This window comes from Ochotona princeps, chromosome 2 (genome assembly GCF_030435755.1).
Source record: "Ochotona princeps isolate mOchPri1 chromosome 2, mOchPri1.hap1, whole genome shotgun sequence".
NCBI classification, from domain to species: Eukaryota; Metazoa; Chordata; class Mammalia; order Lagomorpha; family Ochotonidae; genus Ochotona; species Ochotona princeps.
The window spans coordinates 55,276,827-55,302,462 of NC_080833.1; the positions used below are offsets into that span (position 1 = coordinate 55,276,827).

Consider the following 25,636-nt stretch of genomic DNA (forward strand, 5'->3'; position numbering starts at 1 on the left):
GTGATGGACGGTGGCGGGCACTGTGCTTACTAGTAGTACATGTAGGAGCCTGGACTGGGAATGCCTCAAAGTTTTTTAGGGGATTCCCCTGAACAAAATGGAGGAATCAACACATTAACCAAGAAAAGATGGAAAATGGAGTAGATCAATCAACCACCTCAGCTATATGCTTCCAGCGGAAAACTGGACAAGGGGAAACTCTAAGATGGACTATGTCAATCAGTGGACTCTGCACCAGCCTCATCATACTTGGACTGTTGCTGATGATATGTTGGAGCTTCTAATTGATCGAGGTGACGCTCTGCTGGCTCTGCCTTCAAACCTGAGAGGGCCTCCCTAAGAGGCCGTTGAACTTGAACTGGACAAGTGGGATGCTGGACTCTGTATGGTGTGAACTTTTAATTAGGGAATCTCAACGGAACTTGAGCTGTGGTTATGCATCAAGGTGAAGGAATTCACCATGGGGGAAGGGTTTGGGGTGAAGGGGGTGGAGGGAATCCCAGTACCTATGAAATTGTGTCATGTAATACAATGTACTTAATGAATAAATGAATATATATTAAAAAAAACTGAGACAAAAAAAATATTTCCTGAACATAGTAGTCATGTTATAGAGCAGGAATAAAAACCAGAATCTGGACAATATCAATTGAAAGAAAAAAGGGGCATTGAATATGAGACAGTCAAAATGATTAACTATATAAATGAAGGAACAATGGAGAAAAAAGAACTGGGACATTAATGAAGATTTGAATCAAATGGTCAACCTTTTCTGAGTTTCCTAGTCTGGACTCATTGCCATTCGGTTGTTTAGTGCCAAGCTTATAGAAATATATCCCCTGAAAAGAGATATCCAATTATTTAGATTACATTTAGAGATACATAATAAATATTTGAATTTGAGCATAATTATTTTTTAAGAGTACCTTTCAAAATAGGAAGCTGACGGTAAGCTGCAAGTTTTGGCTGAAATATATTTGCCATTACCACTCGTTCCATAAAAAATAAGTCCTGGTGAAACTTGTCCGATTTTAATATTGCTTCTGAGTGGTCTTCTTCATCTTCACGGACTTTAGACAGAATTACATTTTCTATATCCATTAGAGAACTAGCTTCACTATCTATAAAATACAAACATGGTGGAATGCTAACATATCTAAATAATAATAGATGTTTCACACACAAATTCCAAAATTTAAAGATAACATTCTTTTATTCCTACTTTTAAAAAGATGTATTTATTGGCAGAGGCAAGATGGTGGAATGGAACAAAATAAAATGGAGGGAGAAGGATTAGTGGAGGAAAAGTCAAGAGGAAGTGATCCTAGGTAATAAGAGTGGCAGGCCAATGGCACGGGGACACAGGGACTTGAGGACATGGGGAAAACACAGAGACAGTGGAGAGGCAGTGCAGCACACACACACCCTGAAGGCAACCAGAGTTCCATCTACACGCAGGTGGGAAGAGGAAAGACCACTGGGTATACAGGAGGTGAATCAAGTCATAGATTTGTGGGCTCCACTGATTTGACATCTATGTACAAGAAAGCAACCTGGTTCCCTAAATTTAAAGCAGCACAGTCCACAATAGTGAAGACATGGAAACAATCCAGATGCCCACTGAAAGAGCAAAAGGTAAAGAAACTGTGGCATATCTATTCTGTGGAATATTACTTAGCCATTAATAAGAAAGAAACCCTACCCTTTGCAACAAAATGGTTCCAATTGAAGACCATTACACTCAGTTAAATAAGTTCAGCCCAAAAGGACTGCCACATACTTTCTCTGATTTAAGGCAAACATTCATGAAAATTCAAAACAAATAAATATATGGGTAAGCAAGTATATATATATATATTCTCATAGATGAATTGCTTAATGGAGACTAGCATCCCGAGAAGATAATTTTGCAGTGTTCATTTCTACTCCCAAATAAAAAAGAAAGACTCCTGGGCCCGGTGCAATAGCCTTGAGCATGCTCGGATCCCAGATGGGTGCTGGTTCTAATCCCGGCAGCTCCACTTCCCATCCAGCTCCCTGCTTGTGGCTGGGAAGGCAGTCAAGGACAGCCCAAAGATTTGGGACACTGCACCCATGTGGGAGACCCAGAAGAGGTTCCAGCCTGGCTTCGGATCAGCGCAGCACCGGCCGTTGCGCTCACTTGGGGAAAGAACCATCGGACAGAAGATCTTTCCTCTCTGTCTCTCTTCCTCTCTGTACATCTGCCTTTCCAACGAAAATAAATAAATCTTTAAAAAAAAAGAAAGAAAGAAAGACTCCCAATGAAACTGTTAACTATACCTTGGCAGTATGATACTTGATTTTCTACAATTGCCTATACCTACAAAGCCACGATACACTTGAATAGCAGAATGTTAAAGTTGTAATTTTTACTAAAGGACTATACTACTTCAATAATACGAAGGAAAATTATAGGAAGTGAAAATGGGGCAGTAATAAAGTGAGGGTGAAAGAGAAATCCTATATTTACAAGCTATATCATGGAAAATAATAGCAATTTAAAAATGAACAAAAATATCTATTTACTTATTTATTCCTTCATTTATTTATTTGAAAGACAATGTTAGAGAGAAGCATAGAGAGAGAGAAAGAGAGAAAGAGATACATCCAGAGATGGAGATAGAGAAAGAAACTATACTGTCTTCCATGTGCTGGCCCACTCATCAAATGGCATGTTGGCCAGGACAGAGCCAGGCAGAAGGCAGGAACAGGAGCTTCAGCCATATCTCCAAAGCAGATAGCAGAGGTGCAAACACTTACACCATCTTCTGCTGCTTTCTCAGACACATTTGCAGGGAACTGGGTTGTAAGTGGAATGAATGAGTCTGGAATTGGTGCTCACAGGGATGCTGGCATCACAGGCAGCAATTAAGCACACTTCGTCACAACGGTCATTTCTAAAAACTGTCATAAATTTTTTTCAGAAGATAAGCAATGATAGCCTCACAATGTAATTTGTATACATCTTACTCCATTTTATAACAGAATATTTATTTTAAAAAGAAATTTGTTTCTTACAGTTCTGAAGGCTGAAAAGAACAAAGTCAAGAGGTCTCATCTAGTGAGACAGGGAGTGAGAGAAACAAAGGAAGAAAGAGGAAGGAAGGAAGGAAGGAAGGAAGGAAGGAAGGAAGGAGAGGAGGGAAGGAAAAGAGGGAGGGAGGAAGGGCAGGAGGGGCAGGCATTTGTCCTAGTATTTAAGATACTGGCTAAGACACTTGTGTCCTGGATCGTACTATATGAGTTTGGTACCTCATTCTGGCACCTTGCTTACTGCCCTGGGAAGCACTAGATGATAACCAAAATATTTGAGATCCTGCCATCTGCAGCCAAACATGGGTTAGGTCCTAACTCCAGCCCAGTTATTGCAGGCATATGAAGAATAAATCAGACGACTTCCTCTCACGCACTCTTTCCCTACAGCCTTCCCCTCCTTCTCTCTGCCTCTATAATGGAAATCAAGCAAGAAGGAAAGGACATAAGAAGGCATATGAGGAATAGAACTATTGCTACTACTGATTCCAGTCTTCTCAAGGAGTAAGGAAACATTGTGGACAACTTTGTGTTGGCAAATGTTATAAGAAATGAATTTGTTGAAATATACTCACATAAGCATCTACTTAAACTCACTAAAAATGACTACTAAAACTCACCTAAAGAGAAAGTAGGCTTTTTTTTAAGATTAATCTATTTTTATTGGAAAGTCAGATATACAGAGAGATGGAGAGACAGAGAGAAATGTCTTCCGTCCAATGATTTATCCCCAAATGACCGCAACGACAGTTGCTGCGGCTATCTGAAGCCAGGAGCCAGGAACTTTTTCCAGATCTCCCACACAGGTGCAGGGTTCCAAGACTTTAGGCCATCCTCAACTGCTTTTCCAGGCCATAAGCAGGGAGCTGGATTGGAAGTGGAGCTGCCGGGACTAGAACTGGCACCCATATGGTATCCGAGCGCATTCAAGGCGAGCATGTAAGTTCCTCATAGTCATAACAACCAAAAGCATCACTAGACATTGTTAAATGTCCTTTTTGGAGATAAAATCCCCCCAATTAAGAATTAGTGTTGCTAATGTATCTTCATTTTCTGTGAAAATTGTACCTAGTAACACACAGCCCTTTTCTTTAAAGTTATATAATTTGCAGGGAGAAATATTAAGAGTAAAAGATCATACTGCTGTAATAATATGGGGGAAAGGCGGAGGAAAGTGGGAAGAGAGAAGCAGAAAGGAAAAAAGGTTAATCCTAATACCTACAGATTTTAAAAATTCTTTATATTTCATGATGCAGTTCCTTAGGTTTAAGTTCTCCTTTGCCCTTCCTCCCACTCTCCCATGCTGTGTTCCCCTGTACTGTAACAATAATTCAGTCCCTCAACAAGTCACAAGTTCCTCATGCTACTATTTAAGTGTATCCTGACGTAGATATAGAGAATGGCATGAAGTCTAGCATTCTATTGTTCTATTGTCAAGATATACTTAACAGTTTACTGCAGCGTATGTCCATTTCATGGCATACTTGGCTCCATTAAATAGATCCTCTAGATTCAACTGTATCATGGAAAATGAGAGAGAGAGCTTTAAGAGCATGGAAAGAAGCACTAGACAAAGGAAAATCTTTGGACACTCTTGACAGGCATCAAAGAAAAAGAATTTTTCAGTTCAGAGTTCATGACAGTGTGAAAGAGTAACAGCCTTTTTTTTTTTTTTTTGAGTAAAAGCTGTCATTTTCCTGTCCCATCAGAAATGAAATATTGTAATCTCCAAAAAAATTTTGAAATCTCATATGAAAACCTAGTTGGTTTTTTTTTTTAAGATTTATTTATTTTTATTACAAAGTCAGATATACAGAGAGGAGAGACAGAGAGGAAAGATCTTCCGTTCAATGATTCACTCCCCAAGTGAGCTGCAATGGGCCGGTGCGCGCTGATCCGGGAACCTGGAATTTCTTCCAGGTCTCCCACATGGGTGCAGGGTCCCAAAGCTTTGGGCCGTCCTTGACTGCTTTCCCAGGCCACAAGCAGGGAGCTGGATGGGAAGTGGAGCTGCCGGGATTAGAACCGGCGCCCATCTGGGATCCGAGCGTGTTCAAGGCGAGGACTTTAGCTGCTAGGCTACACTGCTGGGCCCCATGAAAACCTAGTTTTCAAGAACCTGAAATAAGTACAATCTTACTTTTTTCCATTGTATTCCCTGACAATTTTTGGTCTCGTTCTTTAGAATGGACACTTGCTTTGCTAGTTGATTCCATGGCAGGGTGTTTTACTGATGAAGCTGAACGTTCCAGAGCATTGTAAGAATCATACAAATCCCAGGCAGTGGACATTATGCCTAAAGAAAGAGAAACAAAGGTGAGAATTATTTTAAATCAGATGCCAATACTTCAGCTTCATAGATAACCAATGATAACAAAATCTAAGAGTCTTTTATTGCTTATGAAGTTAAATGAAATCAAAGAAATAAATTAAGGGCCAGCACAAGAGATCCCTAGTCATTGTACTCCAGCACATACAACTGCTTTAGTGTTTGAAGAAGAATTCTAGATTATCCTGTCCACGTTTTCTGAAGCCACACTTACTCGCCCTCAGCTCCAAGCTGGTGCAGCATGATCTCGTAAGTCTGTCACGACTTGGACAATCACGCTGTAACAGGATGCTTATATTCCTTTACTTACAGCTAACAGATAACACGCTCTATTCTAAAGAGCTGTTAATTTGCAAGAATATGACTCCATTTTTATCAAGTAAAACTGCCAATTTACCTGTTATATGAAAAGAATATACTTTTTGGGAAAATGATAGATTCTATTCTAAAGATAAATAAATATGTTATAACATAAAAAATGCATTAGTTTATTCAAAAGGTAGAGTTACAGAGAGAAAAATACAGGCAGACAGACATAGAAAGAAGAGGTATCTTCCATCCGGTGTTTCTTCTTAAAAGGCTGAAAGGGCTGAGTAAGGCTGAAGCCAGGAGCCAGGAGTTTCATCTTGTTTTCATACGTGGGTAGTCAAGGCTCCAGACACTTGGGCAATCCTCCAGTTGCATTCACCAGGATCCCATATAGGTGTTGGTTCCTGCCCTGGCTGCTCTGCTTCCCATCCAACTCCCTGCTTGTGGCATGAGAAAGCAGTAGAGCATGGCCCAAAGCCTTGGGACCCTGCACTGACGCAAGAGACCTATAATAAACCCCTGGCTCCTGGCTTCAGATCGTCTCAGCTCTGGCCATTGCAGCCACCTGGCGAGAAAACCAGTGGATGGAAGATCTTTCTCTCTGTATCTCCTTTTTCTGTAAATCTGCCTTTCCATAAATAAATAAATAAATAAATAAATAAATAAATAAATAAATCTTAAAAACAAAGAATTCTGAATTTGTCCAAAACAAAACAGTAACAAAACAAGTGTTCAACGTCAGTGTTTCAGGTATAATCTGGAAAGATTTAATAACAGATTTTCCATTTTTCATTATCTATTTTAATGTGTAACTGACAGACTCTAAGAACAAATATAAAATATGGTAGCTTATCAAGCAGAATACAATAAATTACCTTTGTCTTCCATTACAATTCTGTCACATTGAACGTCTTTATTCTTTGGCGCTCCATTGAAAGTCTGCATCATCCTTTCAACATATAAATCATTGCCTAATCTATTTCTACAAAGCATTTCATAATTCTTGTTTTTATTCCTGTAAAAATAAAATACACCCCAGTAATTAATAAATTACCACACTGCCAGATTTTACGATATTCTTTTCCTTTAAATTACTTTGTTAATGGGGATTACACCAAAAAGGAAACAGAGATCTAAAAAAATAAATCTTGAGAAAAAAACAATATTGAATGATTTTCAAATAATTTACTTAAATTGTTGTTCAGTCCTTATCAACAGAATGCTAGCACTGGTTCCACAGGTTTTATGAACATTGATACAGGCATTCAAAGCTATAAATTATTTTACAGTACCACTTTTGTGTCATAATTATTTTTAATTGTTTAGCTAAAAAGTTCTAAAATTTCCATTATTATTTCTTCTCTGATACTTGAAGGGTTTATTTTCTTATCTTCCAAATGGGTATGTGAAAGTATAGTGCACTTTGCAGAGATTCCCGTTACTAATGTTTAAGTTCACTGTACGTTACTAGAGAATTTAGAATGATTTCATTTGAGATTTTTGTGACCCTGCTTAATGGCTTTGTACATAGAAGATTTTTATAATACTCCATATGTGTTTGGGTAGAATATGTTCTAGTGATTGAGTGCAAAGACTCATACACAACCATTAATTTTTGTTTAAACTCCCAATATGGATATTAATTTGTTGCCTGACTTACCTATTAATAATAAAAGTATCATTAAATCTTCTATTTTAATAAGTTACTTGGAATATTTACATTTTTGTGTCATTTTTTAAATTTTATTGGTAATATTCACTTTTATCATTATTATACCTTTTTAATAATTGTGAAATTACTTTATCCCTAATAATTTGTCAGTTTATCTGTAGATGACTTTGTTTCTATATTTTTTTTCCTGGTTTTAAAATTGTCCTTTTAGGGTGTGATGACACAGCAAGCAAAAACTTCACCCGTAGCCCTGGCATCTCATACGGGTTCATGTCCTGGTTACTGCATGATCCAGTTCTCTTATGGCCTGGGAAAGCAGTGGAGGATGACCCAAAGCCTTAGGATCCTGAACCCACATGGGAGATCCCAAAGAAACTCCTGGCTACCAGCTTCAGTGGGCTCAACCCTGGCCACTGTAGCCATTTGGGGAGTGAAAGATTTGAGGAAAGATCTCTCTCTCTCTCTCTCTCTCTCTTTCTCTGCAATACTAACTTTCAAGGAAAATAAATCTTTTTAAAAATGTTTTTAAATATTGTATTCTGGATGTCAGCACAATTCACTAGTGAGGTGAATTTATTCACATGTATTTCTTTTTAATTTTTTCCTATTTCTATGGAATGAGGAATTTCTGCCTTTCTATAGTTTTGTAGTCTTTTCTTATTCTTTGCTTAAGTTCTTACCTCATGCTTATTATTCTGTACTCCTGGAACTCCAACTCAATATATGAAGCTACTTCAAAAACAGAAACACCAAGCACGGGATCTAGACCCTGAGGATCATGGATAATTTTTTAAACATTTATTTATTTTTATTTGAAAGGCCGATTTTATAAAGAGAGAGGAGAGAGAGAGAGAAAGAGAGAGAGAAGGTCTTCCATCCCTGTTTCACTTCCCCAAATGGCCACAATGGCCTGAATTGAGCTGATCTGAAGCCAAGAACCAGGAACTTCTTCCAGGTCTCCTACATGGTTGCAGGATCTCAAGGACTTGGGCTAGCCTATACTGCTTTCTCAGCCCACAAGCAGAGAACTGAATCAAAAGTGGATTCATCTGGATATAAACCAACACCCAGTAGGGGATACTGACTTCACAGGGTGGAGTATTAGCTTGCTGTGGCTGGCCCTGAATATAGATAATTCTTTTATCACATATGAAATATAATATACATGTAAAGTGTTTAAACAAATGAGAGACATTAAGGAAAAAAGCTATCAGAGATTGATGTTAGCTTAGTGGTTAAGATGCAAATGCCTGGATGTAGTGCCCAGCTCCACTTCTGACTCCAGGTCCTTGATGATGTCAGGGATGATGGTCACTCAAGTACTTGTGTTCCTTGCACCTGCATGGGAGGCCCAGATGAAGTTCCTGCTCCTGGTTTCAGACTGGTTCAACTCAAACTGTTGTTTGGGGAATGACTCAGTGGACGGAAGATCTTGACATCTCTTTGTCCCTCCCCAATCCTTACTCTGTCTCTTAAATAAATAAATAACAGAATTCCTTTTAGAAATTTCACACAGAAAAGGCCTTAGAGAAATCACCAGGGATAAGAGGGGTATTACAAATGATAAAGGTGTCAGTCACTAAAGAAGACATAGTAATTCTTAATATGTAGTCCTGTAACAACAGTGTCAAAATACATGAAGCAAGAGCTCATAATATATTTATGTTCATTAATAGAGAAAGCTAAAGTCTGCTCTAATATTACAAATTTATTTATTTCCATATATTTTTACCTTTTAAAATGTTAAATATAAAAATGTCAGTGCTTTCTTTTAAAATTGAAAAAAAATAATAAGCATAAAATAATCAAGGTTGACAATGAAGTCTGAAAGCCTACTTTTGAGAATCCAGCACAATAACTCAACTGGCTAATCCTCCACTTTACAGTGCCAGTATGCCATATGGGCACTGGTTTATGTCCTAGCTGCTCCACTTCCCACTCAGCTCCCTGCTTATGGCCTATGAAAGCAGAGGAAGAGGAAAGTGTGCTTTTGATTTAGAAGTTCATCACAGCAATTTTAAATTTATTTTTAATTGAAAAATAATAAACATTTAGACCTAGGAGTACAATGTGGTTCTTTGATACACACATACATTTTGTAATGATTAAAGCTGGCTAAGTGGCATATACACTACTTCAACCATGTATCATTTCTTTGTGCTCACAACATTCAAAAAATCCTTTTACTAGTTATTCTGGAATGTATTTAATTAGTAACTAGAGTCACCCCATTGTGCCAACAACATACTCCTTCTATCCAAGTATAACACATTGTACTTGTTGATCAATGTCTCCCCTTTGTCCTTAACATTCACCGACTTACCAAAGAATGCAATAGAGCTATGGGTTCTCCACCCCCCAAAATTTTACATGTAACATAAACATTCTCCATATAATTTTACAGGGTACAATTACAAATTGACATATAATCTCACAGGGTATACACGTGCTCTGTGCATGTCCAGGACTCTGCCAGGATCCTTCACTGAAGGAAGGCACAGGGCCCCAGATTAAGAATCTGAATCATACACACAGTGTGAACAGCTGAACCGTACATACCTCACTTCCTCCGCTTCGTCTGAGTCTACCGAGATCACGACTGTTGGAAGGTCAAACAATTTCAGTGTTTCTGTCTCAGTGAGTATTATATCTACGTTTTTCTCAAGGTCTTCTTTTGTTATAACTGTTTCATACACTGCCCTCATAACTCGTAAATCTAAAAACATGATGATTTAATTAAAATCATTTACTAATTGTTATTTTAAATTTTGCATTTTCCCAAGAAACCAAATTGCTACGATGTGTCACACATGGCAGGTGGCTTTATATGGTTAAGGAACAGATTACATTACGGATATGAAAGCCCATAATTGAAGTTTTTCCTGGCATGTCTAGTCTACCAGTTTCATAACTACTGCCAAAATTTCAAGAATATCCCCTTATAACTCTTCCACACATTTACAGGGAGACTGAGGCAAGTGACAGCATTACTCAGGGAGAATGTGGAGGCAAACTTGAGAAGTTTTAAGAAAATAAGGCTGTTGGGACCAGCACAATGGTATCACAAACTAATCCCATGTGTGTAGCACCAGCATCCCACATGAGGGCTGGTTTGTGTCCCAGCTCCTCCACTTCCAACCCAGCTCTCTACTTATGGCCCAGGAAAGCAGCAAAGGATGCCTGAAATGTTTGGGTCCCTGCTTCTAGAGGAAGCTCCTGGCTCCTGGCTTCAGATTGGATCAGTTCTGGACATTGCAGTCATTTGGAGAATGTACCAGTGAATGGAAGATCTCTGTCTCTCCCTCTCCCTCAGTAAAGTCTGCCTTTCAAACAAAAATAAATAATTGTCTTAAAAGAAGAAAGAAAGTAATGCTTAAAGAATATAACATTTCTAGACCTTAGGGCTCTGTCCTCTCTTAAGAAGGTCCATAGCCTGAGAAAAACTTTTCCTTACAACCGAAAACAAAACCTACTAAGTTCCTAACCAATCACTATTTGCGAAGACTAAATAAAATACTTAGCTATGAATGTGAGTGTAGTAATTAAACAAGATAAAATAAGAAATGTTTAGATAAAATGTTAAATGACAGAATGGTACAGAAAAAAATCCATACTATGTTTGTAACACTATAAAATAACATACAGATAGACAAGATCAGGAAATGGAAAATTTTCAATTGTTAACTTGTAGTCATGGGCTATTCTTTAAGAATAATCTTCAATTTTCATTATTTGGTCAAATAAAAGAAAGTTGTTTTTTTTTTAAAGCAATGAGGGCTTGCTTCTTCCTTTTTTAAAAAAACATTCATTTTATTTTTATTGGAAAGTCAGATATACAGAGAGGAAGATCTTCCATCTGATGTTTCACTCCCCAAGTGACCGCAACAGCCAGTGCTATGCCGATCCGAAGCCAGAAGCCATGACCTCTTCCTGGTCTTCCATGCAGGTGCAGGGTCCCAAGGCTTAGGCCATCCTCGACTGCTTTCCCAGGCTACAAGCAGGGAGCTTGATGGGAAGCGGGGCTGCCAGGATTAAAACCGACACCCATATGGGATCCTGGCACATTCAAGGTGAGGACTTCAGTCACTAGGCCATCACACTGGGCCCAAGAGAAAGTTTTAATTTCTATAAGGAAATGTGGCTATGATAAACAGGACACTTAAAATTATCCACATGAACACAATGGGAGGCACATCTAGTCCGGATATTTTGATTATAATGAAAATGAGAATGAGATTATGTGGGAAGTCTAACATCAAAGAAGAATATTGGCAATTTTGAGACAAAAAATTATGATTCTGATATCTGAACTTTCTTCATTTATGATTTAATTTTATGTACCTCAAAGTAACACAGTGACACAGACATGCTAATTATAAAAATAATTTTACTTTGGGCATAGCAAATATGTAAAACCTAATACAGTAACATTTCAGTTATCTATCAAGGTTGGGGAGAGTCATAGCAAAGTCAATCTTCTGCTTTTTCTTAAAATTTGTTTTATCTACTTGAAAGGCAGAATGACAGAGACAGAGGGAGAGATACTCTATCTGCTGATTCACTCTCCAAATGGCTGCAATACTTGCTTTCTGGGTCAGGCCGAAGCCAGGAGCCAGAAACTCTACCCTGACCTCCCATTTGGGTTGAAAGAGGCCCAAGTACTTGAGCCATTATCTGCTGCCTCGCCAGTATTGGCAGCGAGCCAGATCAGATACAGATGAACTGGAACCTGAACTAGCACCATGATAGATGTTGGAGTTTCAAGCAGCAGCTTAATCCAATGTGCCGTAACACCAGACCCTAGTCAACCTTCTCAATGGAAGAGACAAAGCACTACATTTCAAATAGGTCTTTGCCTGTATCTCTATTTCCTGAATGCAATTTAAATTTGAGACATATTGCAAAACCATTTCAAACTAGTTTGTAGCAGTACAATCTATTTCCCTGATTAGATTTCCTAGCAGTATGAAAGTTTTACTACAGATCTTATCTATACCTCAGACTCCACCTAAAACAGAATCAGAAATACATCAAACTGCCTTGTCTGCCACGCTTTACTGACAGTGAGAGAGGAAATACAATTTTCTTCAGTCCCAGTGGTCCTTCTAGGAAGAGGGAGCTCCAACCCAGCCTGACATTTCTAACTGCGCTCCACATCTAACTCATCAAGTCCCTTGAAAGGGTAGAAAAAGGGAAACATTAGAGATGGTCTAGAATCTTTAGTGACTGGGTGGATGAATCTGTCATTTAGAGAATTTAAACAGAAGATTTTCATTGCTAATATGATGTTTTGACTCCAATCTATCATATCTAGTCATCATAGTTTTCAATTAATTCAGAACTGGATTTAGGAATGGGACGCTGTTGTCTGGTTACTATCAGAGACCTAAATAGGCAGCCACCACGGAAGACTTCCACTTACGTTACAGTGAGTTATATTGCAGTACAATCGAGTTACAGAGCAGTTTATTTTCATCCATCCTCCAATGGATTTTATACAATTTGCATATTTATATATATATAAACATATACACAAATATGTGAATGATTACATATACAGGATCTTCAAAGTGTTCATGAAAATGTATTGATGCATGGATTTGGTATCTTTTGCACCAAGATAAATTTACTGCTTCATCCTATTGTTGATGAGCTTTTTGAACTGACTTCATTCTTGATGAGTATTTTTAAAGGCGTCTACATATTACATAGTCATTTATTTGCTGAGAGCACTCAAAAACACTCTATGTTCTAACTGAACAGCTGCTTGGTTCTTACCTTGCAATTAAAATCAAAAGCTTCTTTAAGCATAATCCTCCTTGGGGTTATACAGTCAAGCAAAGTCTCTCAAACTTTAGTATACATCAACATTGTTCATGTAGTTTATTAACATAAAGTTTTTTGGACTTATACCTAGACTTATTATTAACATTTAATAAAGTTATAATTGTGGGATCGTTTTTGGTGTAATGAAGGCTTAAGAATATCAGAATTGTTATATGCCTGCATTCATTGTTAGCATTTAAACTCCATATTTTATTTCAACTTTGTCCTTAGTTTTTAGCATTTTTCTGTCCCAGAACCCATTCTAAGCTACCACATTACATCTAGTCATATGTTAGACAGTGACAATTTCTCAAACTTTGCTAATTTTCTGGACTATCTGTCTGGGTATTTTGAGAGCCTTTTAGCTTGAGTCTGACTGATGTTAGCTTTCTAGGAGAAAGACTACCGAGCTAACAAGCATTTATCATCACCTCATATCAAATGTATGACCTTCACCACTCAGCTGAGGTAGCGTCTGCAGGGTTCCTCTGCTTTTAAACTCCTCCTCTCTCCACTTTAACCACTACACTCTCTAGAAGAAAGTCAAAATGAAAAGCCTTCACTTACAGTAAGAGGTGTTAAGGTTCACCTTCTAATGATGTTGGCATTTTACCTTTTCTAGGATGTCATATAAATGGAATCATAAAGTATATATTCTTTTCAAGTTGGCTTATTTGATTTAGCAATGAGTATTCAAGTTTCATCCGTGTTGTTACAAAGATACATAGCTCATTCATTTATCATTAAATAATATTCTATTATATAGCTGTGCAAATAATTTATCATTTATATCTTTACTTATAAAAGTTGTTTTCATTGCTTCTAGTTTCTGCATTTATGACTAAGCTGCTAGAAAACTTTAAGGGCACATTTTTGTGTGAACATGTTTTCAACTCAAATACTAACGAGCACAACTATTGAGATCATATGTAAGAGTACATTCAATTTTATAAAATATTGCCAAATTATTTTCCACAGTGAATTGTACCATTGTATATTGTCATAAGAAATGAATGATAGCCCCAATTGCTTCATATTCTTACTAGTAATTTTTGTTATCAGTTTCCTGGATTTTAGTCATTAAAATAGATACGTAGCAGTACCTCTTTGCTGTTGTATTTTGTACTTCCAAAGGACAACCAATGGTGAGAAACTTTTCATATTATTATTTGCTATCTACATATCATTTCTGTTGACATGCCAATTTTAATCTTTCAATCCCTTTTCCTTGCTATTTGTCTGTTGAATTTAATAGTTAAGTCCAGTATTCACAATTTGGAGAGTAAGTCAGTGAGAGCTCGCACTCTGACTAATAAACAAACAAAACAGATATTTTTACAAATTCTACCATTCTCTTATAAGTGATTTGTAAATATTTTCTTCCACTGTATCCTGTATTTTCATTCACTTAACCCTGCTGTTTTTAGGGAAAAATTCTTAATTTTAATAAGGCCTAGTCTATCAGTTTTTTTCTTTCAGGATATTACTTAAAAACCTCATCAACAAAGTCAAAAAATGCATATACTTTTGTATTGTTTTTAGAAGTGCTGTCATTTCACATATTACATTCAGTTCTGTTATCCATTTTAGGTAAGATGTAAAGTCCATATCTAGGCAAAATTTTTTCCACCATTTCCCATCACACTTTGTTGAACTGAAATTTTTTTCTCCACTGAAGTGCCTTTGTGCATTTCATGAACTGGCTATATTACTGCATCTACTTTTAGTCTCTCTTTTCTGTTTTACTGCTCAATGTCTACTCTTTTACCAATGCTAAATCGTAGTAATGTTATACTTATTTCTGAAACCAGGTAATGCAAATCATCTTTTTCTTTTTTCAGAATTGTATTGGTTTTTCCAGATCCTTTGCGTTTCAGCAAAAATCATAAAATCAGTTTGTTCAGGCCTGGCACAGTAGCCTAGTGGATAAAGTCCTTGCCTTGAACATGCCAGGATCCTATATGGGCACTGGTTCTAATCCCAGAAGCTCCGCTTCCCATCCAGCTCCCTGCTTGTAGCCTGGGAAAGCAGCAGAGGATGGCCCAAAGCCTTGGGACCCTGCATCCACTTGGGAGACCTGGAAAAGGCTCTGGGCTCATGCTATGGATTGGTTCAGCTCTCACCATTGTGGTTGCTTGGGGAGTGAATCAATGGAACATCTTTCTCTGTCTCCTCTCTGTATATCTGACTTTCTAATAAAAATAATTTTAAAAAATCAATTTGTTCATACTTACAACAAATCTTGCTGGGATTTGGATTAAGGTTGGATTGAATCTATACATCTAACTGCAAAGAAGTAACAGCTTTTTTCTGAAATATATAAATTTATTTATTCATTTGAAAGAGAAAAAAAAACAGAGACAGAATTCTCATCTGCTGATCATTCTCCAAACATGTACAACAGCCAGACTGGCCTAGACTGAAGTCAGCAGCCAGGAACTCAATCTGAGTCTTTCAAGTGGTGGCAGAGATCAAACTCCTTGAGCCATCACCAGGCAGGAAATATATCGGAAACAAGGCCATGTCTGGAACCCAGACACTATGATATGGGTATGCAGACAATTCAGCTAACACCAACTCGGATTCCAAGAATTGTTATCCCGATAATACTAAGTACAGTGCAGAGACAAGGAATCTATTTATTTTGATTGTTAAATGGGTTCGTGTTGTGGAGCAGTAGTTAAACTGAAGATTATGCTAGAATCCTATATCAGAGTGCCAGTGTAAGTTATGACTTCACATCTAGCTTCCTGCTGAAGTGCAGGAATACACTGGGAAGGCAGTGGAAAATGGTCAAAGGCCTTGGACTTCTGTCACTCAAGTAGTCAAGCATAATAGAGACCTTGGCTCTTAAATCCAATATGGCCTATACCTGGACTTTGTGGCCATTCAGGGAGTGAACCAGTAGGTGGAAGACCCTTCTCTATTTCTCTCTGATGTTCTGCCTTTCCAATAAATAAATACAAAAATCTCTCTTCTTAACAATTTTCCATGTGAACATTCTATCCACATTTTGTTAGCAAGTAATCATGTAGGCAAATTATTTTAAATATTGATCTCCTATGCTGCTATGTTGCAAGACATAAGCTTACACATTTCGGGAGGATTTTTTGTAATCCTTAGATGATTTTTGGATTTTTGTACAATGGCAATTATTTCATTTGTAAATATGAACAGCTTTATTTCTTAGTTTATAATCTGTATAATTTTTAAAATTTAATTTGCTTAAAAAGATTTTATTTTTACTGGTAAAGTCAGATCAGCTTTTTGGAGAGAAGGAGAGACAGACAGAAGATTTTCCATCTGATGGTTCACTTCCCAAATGGCTACAATAATCAGAGCTGAGCTAACCCAAAGCCAGGAGCCAGGAACTTCTTCCAGGTCTCCCACATGGATGCGAGGTCCCAAAGCTTTGGGACAACTTCTACTGCTTTCCCAAGCCACAGCAGGAAGTTGGATTGGAAGTGAAGTAGCCGGAACATGAACCGGTACCCATATGGGATCCTAGCACTTAGCAAAGTGAGAATTTAGCCATTGAGACATTGCGCTGGGCCTATGTATAAATTTTCTTATAAAACCACTTTCATTATGCCTGTGTGGAATTTTATATCTTTTAAAAATATTTACATTTAAGTATTTTGAAAAAATGTTTTAAAAGAGCAAGTATTTTATATGAATGCAAAGTCTTACTATAATCTGACTATATTATATGTTTTTATGGGATAAAATGTGATGTTATAATTTATGAATATAATGTAGAACAATCAAGCTACTTAGCATTTTCATAACCTCAAATACTTAATATTTCTATGATGAAAATATTTGAAATCTACTCTCTTAGCTATCACTTTGTGATTAACCATATTTACACTATGCAAAGGTCTCAAAAATATTCTCCCTAAGATATTATCTGCAGCCCTTTCTTCCAAACCTCAACCCTCTGTACTACCATTCTTTTCTCTGACACCTGAAGTAAGAATATGCAGGACTTGTCTTTCTGTGCCTGTCTTCTATTTATAGAATTTTCCAGTTCTATACATTTCATCACAAACAACCTAACATCCTTTTCAGGGAATGAATAGTATTTTATTATGTAAATATCACAAGTTCTTTATCCACCCATCTGCTGATGGACACTTAAGCTGCTCTACAATTTAGGATGATACTATGACACTCATAGTCTGTTTTGCACTGTTATAACAAAACACCTGAGCCTAGGAAATTTACAAGTTCTTCTCTAGACATGGGATGTGCTTTGCCACCTCAGGACCATGACAGTATAAAGGCCACTATCAGATGAGGCTCCTAAACTTTGTACCTCCAGAAAAACCAACTAAACAAATCCCTTTCTTTTTAAAGTAGCATGACTCAGATAATTTATTATGATAACAAAAGTTAGCTTCCTCTTAACCTTCTCATTCAGATTTCATTCACATTGCAGATAATATGGAAATCTCAGACTTATTCCCAAGAGTTACAGTTTTCAAAGAGATCTTCTCATTTGTGGATAGTTGCTAGTGAATATTTTTGTGAGGAGGAGTGCAACATGAGGCATTCTATTCTTTTACCTTTTGACTTCCCACTTCATAAGGACTTCCAATACAATACTGAATACAAATGATGAGAAAGAATACTCTCTCCTTGTTTTGAATCTTAGGGAAAGCATTCATCATTTTGCTGTTGAACAAAAATTAGCTGAAAACTATTCCCATTCAACTATTTCACTGCAAAAAAAATTTCTTTTTATCTGGTAGAGTGAATCTGTGAAAATATCTGGCCCTGTTTTATCTTTTTTTGGCTCTGTTTTGCAAAGTTTTAAACTACTATTCAACTTCTTAAAACAGAGCAATCAGATTACCTATTTCTTCTGAAACGAATATTGACAGTTTGTGCCTCTCAAGGAATTGTTCTATCTCATGTGTGTTAAAAAATTAGTTGATATAGAATGATTCACATTTTTCTCTAATAAACCCTTTTTGTCCTTAGTAGTTATGAGATCTCTTTCATTTTTTCCATTCCAGGTTCTTTTTTCCTCTCTCATTTTTCTTTCTTGGTTAGCCTATGTGAAATTTACCATCATTTGAGCTTTTAAATGAATCAGCTTTAAAAAAAAAAAGAATCAGCTTTTAGTTTTACAAACTATGTAACTAATTTCATTGATTTCTTCTCTATGATTCAATTATAATAATTATATAATGATTCATCTTCATACATATTATGCATATTATACATATTATACTATTATTTGGTTTTATATATATATATATACCTAAACACATAGCTTGATGTAATTTTATGAGTTTTTTTAGCACATTTTCATTTTACTTGAACCTGACAAATGAGTTCACTGTGCTATAACACTAGCCCAACATTTTAATAATTTAGTTGTACTTTTTTCTTGCTTACATGATTTCTAGTGAGAAGTTAATTGTAATTATATCATTGTTCTTCTATAGCTAAGGTATATTTTTCATCTGGATTCCTTTGATATTCTGCTTCATCTGTAGTTTAAGTACAACATACCAATTTTCATATTTTTATTTTATTTTAATGTTATCTTGTTTGGTATTATCTGAGCTTCATCAATCTATGGTTTGATGTTTGTAATTAATTTTGGAATGTTTTCAAAAATGTTACCACAAATGTTTCTTTTATGCACTCTCAATTTTCCAGTTATGCATGTTATATCTTTTGATGTTATCCCATAGGTAGTAACTGACTGCTCTTGGCCTGGCACAGTAGCTTAGTAGATAAAGTCCTTTCCTTGAATGCATCGGGATCCCATTGGATGCTGGTTCTAATCCTGGCAGCCCTGCTTCCCATCCAGCTCCCTGCTTGTGGCCTGGGAAAGCAGTTGAGGACGGCCCAATGCATTGGACACTGCACCCGCGTGGGAGACCCGGAAGAGGCTCTTGGATATGGATCAGCTCAGTTCCGGCGATTGGGGCCGCTTGAGCAGTGAATCATCAGATGGAAGATCTTCCTCTCTGTCTCTCTTCCTCTATGTGTGTCTGAATTTCCAATAAAAATAAAATAAATCTTTAAAAAGATAAATGACTGGGCTTTTTTAGTATTACTTTTTTCATTCTTTTTTAGTTTGGAAAGTTTTTTTTTGATTGATCTTCAATTGCTTCTTTTCTCACTAGATCTACAGATTAATCTACCTATTAAAGATTAATCTACCTATTAAAGATTCATTCGTGTTGTCTTTTGTTATCTAGTATTTCTACATAAGATATTGTCTTAACACCAAAAGAGTTCAAACCAACCAGCCCTCTTCTCATCTTATGTGTGTCTTCACCAATCCCACATTACACAGCAAAAAAATTTACTGCAAATACATATCTATTTCTACTAGTGCTTTTTGACTAACCATTATTCTTTCTTCATCTTTGGTGTGTTAATTTTCACAGACTTTTGTTTTACCCCATGTTTTACCCTCTGTCTGGATTGGACTTAACCTGTTTTTTCTCTCAAAAATCAGTAATGTTGATTGTTAAGTCTTTTTGTATCAAAGAATTTGATCACTTTTTGCTAAGCATGCCTATCATATTCTGTATCAATATTATTATGGCATTAATAATAAAATTTTCAGAATTATTTGCTGAGTTTGAAATTGAGTCCTAACACAGTACCAGTAATTTATCAGGATGATAGTTCAAAAGAGCCATCATGGAAAATCTCTTGTTAAAAACTAGAAATGCTCATGTTTGGAAATCACTGTCATATTTCTTTTACCAAAATAATTACAATAATTAAGTAACTAATTGATTGTTAGTGAAACCAGCAAGTGCATTTTCCTTACCTGTAAAACTAGCCAGTCTTTCTCGTTTGAAAGACGGTTCTTCTATGTCTTCAGCTATTGACTCCGTTGTTGACACACTTGACTTAGAAATTGTACTGCTTCCTAATATTGATCTTTAACAATAAATAATACCATTATTTCCTTATTTAAATTTCTTTATGAGCAACTAAAATAAATTAGAACATGCTATCATATTGACTAATCAAATTACTATAATCATAAATAAGGCAACACAGATGAAAATATGTGTTTTAAACAGTGGGTTGATTTTTTAATATTCTTTAAATAAAAAGTTAAAATATACTTTAGAGTAAGATATCTCGAGCCTAAAATAATTTTGTCTGAAGTCCATAAAACATTCCATATATATTTAAGATAGCAATCCAAATTTTAGGATAAGAGCAAGATGGCCAAAGAGGGTGAGGACATATGAACGGAGAGAAGGATTAGCCAAGGAGAAGCAGAGAAGGCACAATCCCAGGTAACGGGTCACCAATGGAGACACTGGGGGAATCTGTGGACATGGGGAAGCAGCAGAGACAGTGGAGTCATGCTGCAGTGAGCACAGCTCTGCTGGTGGGCAGGCAGGGGACATCACCAGGAACACAGGAGGTGAATCAAGCCATAGAATTGTGAGTCTGCAGAAGCAGAGTGGTGGACCCCTACTGGATGGGTGTGAGAACAGGATAAATCTCAAGGCCCAGACCAGGACAAGTGCTACATAGGGTGCTATTTTGAATTCTAGGGCAAAGCCTTTGAGGGAACAGCAATCTGTTCATGCCCTAAGCCAGGGGAGAACTCACTTCCAGCTAAATACATTGCACTGATCCTACCAAAAAAAAAAAAATAATACCAACTTGTTGTCCCATGAGTCCCATCCAAAACAGGTCCAGGTTGCCACACCACCTAATTGTCAGCAGATTCTGGCAGGAAGAAGTCAGAAAAAAAATTGTGATGGGCCCTGCGCTCTAGTTTAAAGTCACATGTGGTGTCTTCCTATCCCAGCTATTGTTGGACCGAGACTGGGAGAAAGGCTGAGCAGACAATGGTGCAGCCACAACATGAGAGCCTAGGAGGTAAAAATAGTAATCAGGGAGTCCAGGCTGCAGAGGTTGGGGCAGAAGTGCAGCATGGAAGCCCAGCACTGAAATTTGCTGGCATGAATGACACAAGGGAGGCAAAAAGAAAACCAGGCACTGAATGGGATTAGTTAAAGTCACCCTGTAGATCTATGGATGACACAGCTTAAAAACCAGCCAAAGGAGAAGATACTGTTAACCGGAGTTGCAATGGCCAATGGCAAAAGAAGAGGTGCAACCAAAATAAATGAGGATACCAATACGTCCCCTGCAAAGGAACAAAGAACTATTTCAATCTCAGAATTAACTGAAGACAATATGGAGGAAGTGTCAGATACAATTTTTAAAACGGCTACAAATCTTTTTTTAATTTAAAAATCAAAAAAAATGATGCTTAAAAAGCTTCTTAAAGATGAGAAGCACACACAGGATTTCAAGGAATTTAAGGAATACTTTATGCAGAAAATAGCAGCATTGAAACAAAATCAAACTGAATTATTAAAAACAAAGAATACAATACAGCAAATTAAAAATTCAACGGAGGGCATGGGGTAATAGCCTAGTGGCAAAATGTCCTCGCCTTGCATGCGCCCAGATCCCATATAGGTTCTGGTTCTAATCCCAGCAGCCCCATTTCCCATCCAGATCCCTGCTTATGGCCTGGGAAAGCAATCAAGGACAGTCCAAAGCTTTGGGACCGTGCACCTGCATGGGATACCGCTGCCGCTTGGGGAGTGAATCATCAGACAGAAGATCTTCCTCTCTGCCTCTTCTCTGCTCTGCATATCTGACTTTCCAATAAAAATAAACAAATCTCTAAAAAAAAATTTCAATGGAAACCCTCAATAATAGAATGAGTGAGGGAGAAGAATTTCAGATCTAGAAGACTCCACATGTGAAATTGCTGAAACAGGAATCTGGAAGAGGAACTGTGTAAAGCTAAGAAAATGATACAATAATTAAATGATACCATCAAAAAATCAAACATAAGGAGTATGAGTATTCCTGAAGTCTCAGGAAAAGCTTGGTTGAAAGATGTATTTAATGAAATAATAAATGAAAGCTTCCCCAACATGGAGAAAGAAAGAGAAAAACCAAACACAGGAAGGGCAGAGAACCCTGAATAAATTCAACAGGAAGCAATCCTCATCATGACACATCATAGTCAAGCTTTCAGGAAACTATACTTAAATATGCATGGGAGAAAAGTCAATTAACTTATAAAGGTAACCTAATCAGATTCTCAGCTGACCTCTCAAGGAAACTTTACAGGCCAGAAGAGACTGGAGTGACATATTACAAGTCCTAAAAGACTTGGGTCAATCCAGAACAACACAACCTGAAAACTTGTCTCTGTATTTGAAAATGAAATCAAATATTTCCAAAGTAAATAAACCTAAAAGACTTCACCTCTACCAAACCTGCTCTACAAATGATGCTTAAATATGTGCTACAAACAGAGAAAAAGGATTAGCACCTACCAATTCCAAAGACAAACATGGAGAACATCTTAATAAAACTACAAAAGCAGCCTAACTCAAACAGTGAGCAACCCAATGCTAAAATGACAGGAACAAATCACTATTCTTCAATAATAACACTGGTTTTAGAAAGCTTTAAAAAATCAATCAAAAGATATAGATTAGTGAATCAAAAACAGGACTTAACTGTTTACAGCAGACACATCTCACCAACAAAGATGCACAGAAACTGAAAGTGAAAGGATGGAAAAGGGATATTCCAGGCTAATGGATGGGAAAATGAGCCAGTGTAGCCATTCAAATGTCAGGTAACATAGACTTTCACATGAAAAATTTAAAAAGATGAAGAAGGACACCCCATAAAGACTGGGGATGAAATCAGCAAGAAGTCTCAACAATAAATGTATGCACACCAAATGCCAGGAAACTTAGCAACATAGAGAAAATATTAACAGATTTTAAGGGAGAAATGGACTCTAATACAAAAATAGTGGAGGACCTTAACACTCCACTAACTTCAACGGTCAGATCAATGAGATAGAAACTCAGCAAAGAAATAACAGCAATCACCCAGACAATAGAAGAAATGTACTTAGTTGATATCCACAGAATCTTTTATCCTACAGATTCAGAAGATAATTTTTTTTTCCATCACTAGGAGCCTTCTCCAGGGCTGATCATATTAAAGGCCACAAAACAAGCCTCAACAATTTAAAAAAAATCAAAACCATACCATGAATCTTCTCAGACCATCATGGAGTTAAACTAATGCCAATAAGTCAAAATAACACAGAAGATATACAAATACTTAGCAGCTGAGCAACGTGCTGCTTAATGAACAATGTCTATAAAAGAAATCAGAGTAAATTTAAAAAATTGCTTGAAACAAATGAAGGCATCAACACAACATATCAAAGCTGTGGGACAGGGTTGAGAGGGCAAAGAGGAAAGTCCGTTGCTGTCAGTGCCTACATCAAGAAACTAGAAAGGCACCTAACCAAACATCTGAAGGAGCGAGAAAAACAACAGGAAAAGATCCCAAGAATAATAGAAAAAAAATTATCAAACATAGGTAATAAACTGAATAAAGATCAAAAGAGCTCCCAGCACAACAGCTTAATGGCTAAATCCTCACATTGCAAGCACCAGGATCCCATATATGGGTGCCAGTTCATGTCCGGGCTGTTCCACTTCCCAGCCAGCTCCCTGCCTATGGCCTGGGAAGGCAGTGGAGGATGGTCTAAAGCCTTGGGACCCTGTACCCATGTAGGAGACCTGAAAGAAGCTCCTGGATTCTAGCTTCAGATCAGCTCAGTTCCAGCTGTTGCAGCCATTAAGGGAGTGAATCATCAGATGGAAGAACTTTTTTGTCTCTCCTTCTCTGCAAAAATCTGATCTGCTTTTCCAACAACAATAAATAAATATTTTAAAATAAATCAAAAATATCAAAAGAACACTATATAAGAGAAATAAAAGAGCAAGTTGAAAAAAAAACAACAAAATAGATTACCCACTAGCCCAACTAAGAGAAAAAAAAAAGGAGGGAGATATGAATCAATAGAATCAGAGATGAAAAAGGAAATAATAAAAGATGATTTGAACAAACACAAAATAATCAGGATATAATATAAGCAGCTATTCACTAATAGATCAGAAGACCTAGAAGCAGTGGGTACACTTCTGAACACATATAATTTACCAAAACAGAATCAGGAGGTAATCAAAATATAAATAGAATTACCACCAGGAAGGAGAATTAATCAATAATTAAATTCCTCCCAACCAAGGAAATACCAGGATTGGATGGCTTCACTGCTGAATTCTGTCAAATGTTTCAGAATAACTCACATCAACCCTCCACAAGCTATTCAAAATAATAGAAAGGAGGGCATGGTAGCCTAGTGGATAAAGTCATCGCCTTGCACGTGCAGGGATCCCATATGGGTGCCGGTTCTAATTCCGGCAGCCCCGCTTGCCATCCAGCTCCCTGCTTATGGCCTGGGAAAGCAGTTGAGCATGGCCCAGGGCCTTGGGACCCTACACCCGCATTAGAGACCTGGAAGAGGTTCCAGCCTCGTGGCTATGGATCAGCTTAGCTCCGGCCATTGGGGCCGCTTGTGGAGTGAATCATCAGACAGAAGATCTTCCTCTCTGACTCTCTTCCTCTCTGTATATCTGACTTCCAATGAAACTAAATAAATCTTTAAAAAAATTGAAAAATAGAAAGGGAAGCAATTCTTCCAAAGTCTTTCTATGAAGCCAACATCACCTTAATATCAAAGCAAGATAGAGACATAGAAAGAGAACTACAAACCAAAATTCCTGATGAACACAGATGCAAAAATCTCCCCCCACCTCCCGAGAAAAAAATACTAGCCAGCAGAACCTAACAATGCATCAAACACATCATTCACCCGAAACAGGTGGGATTTATCTGACACGCAGGGCTATTTTAACATACACAAATCAATAAGCGTGTTATATCACATCAACAAGCTGAAGAATGTAAACCCTAGGTTTATCTCAACGTATGCATAGAAGGGATTTGATAAAATCCAACATCATTTCATACTAAAACCCCTCAGCAAGATGGATATAGCAGGAACATTCTACAAACAAATCAAAGTAATATACAAAAAACTCAATGCCAGTGTTACATGCTGAATGGTGAAAGACTGGAAGTTTTTCCACTAAGATCTGGAACTAGACAAGGATGTGCACTTTCACCACTGCTATTCAACATAGTACTGGAATTCCTTGCTCAAACTATTAGTCAAGAAAAAGAAATTAAAGGAAATCAACCTGGAAAAGAAGAAGGAAAATTGCCCCTGTTCAGAAATGAGATGATTCAATACAAAGGAGAACCAAAAGTCTCAATTAGGAGACTAGTGGAACTCATAAAGACTGTGGCACGGTAGCAGATACAAAATTAACGTACATAAATCAATGGTGTACACTAACTATATGGCTGAGAAAAACTTGCATGTACAGTCCCCTTTAAAATAGCAGGAAAGAATTTTAAATACCTTGGAACACACCTTACCAAAGATGTGGAAGACCTCTATGATGAAAGTTACAAAA

At 37.1% G+C, this 25,636-nt stretch overlaps 1 protein-coding gene across 6 annotated transcripts in view; it reads right to left on the bottom strand.

The window, feature by feature from the left end:
• DNAI4 (dynein axonemal intermediate chain 4) overlaps positions 1-25,636 on the bottom strand; it is a 105,481-nt gene that overhangs the window by 60,822 nt on the left and 19,023 nt on the right. For all 6 annotated transcript variants that reach the window (XM_058657751.1, XM_058657774.1, XM_058657743.1 and 3 more), the window contains exons 4-8: positions 19,996-20,108; positions 9,924-10,080; positions 6,568-6,707; positions 5,195-5,350; positions 927-1,121 (exon numbers count right to left, since the gene is read on the bottom strand). In XM_058657751.1, coding sequence (XP_058513734.1) covers positions 927-1,121; positions 5,195-5,350; positions 6,568-6,707; positions 9,924-10,080; positions 19,996-20,108 — 761 coding nt within the window. The remainder of the gene's footprint in view (positions 1-926; positions 1,122-5,194; positions 5,351-6,567; positions 6,708-9,923; positions 10,081-19,995; positions 20,109-25,636) is intronic.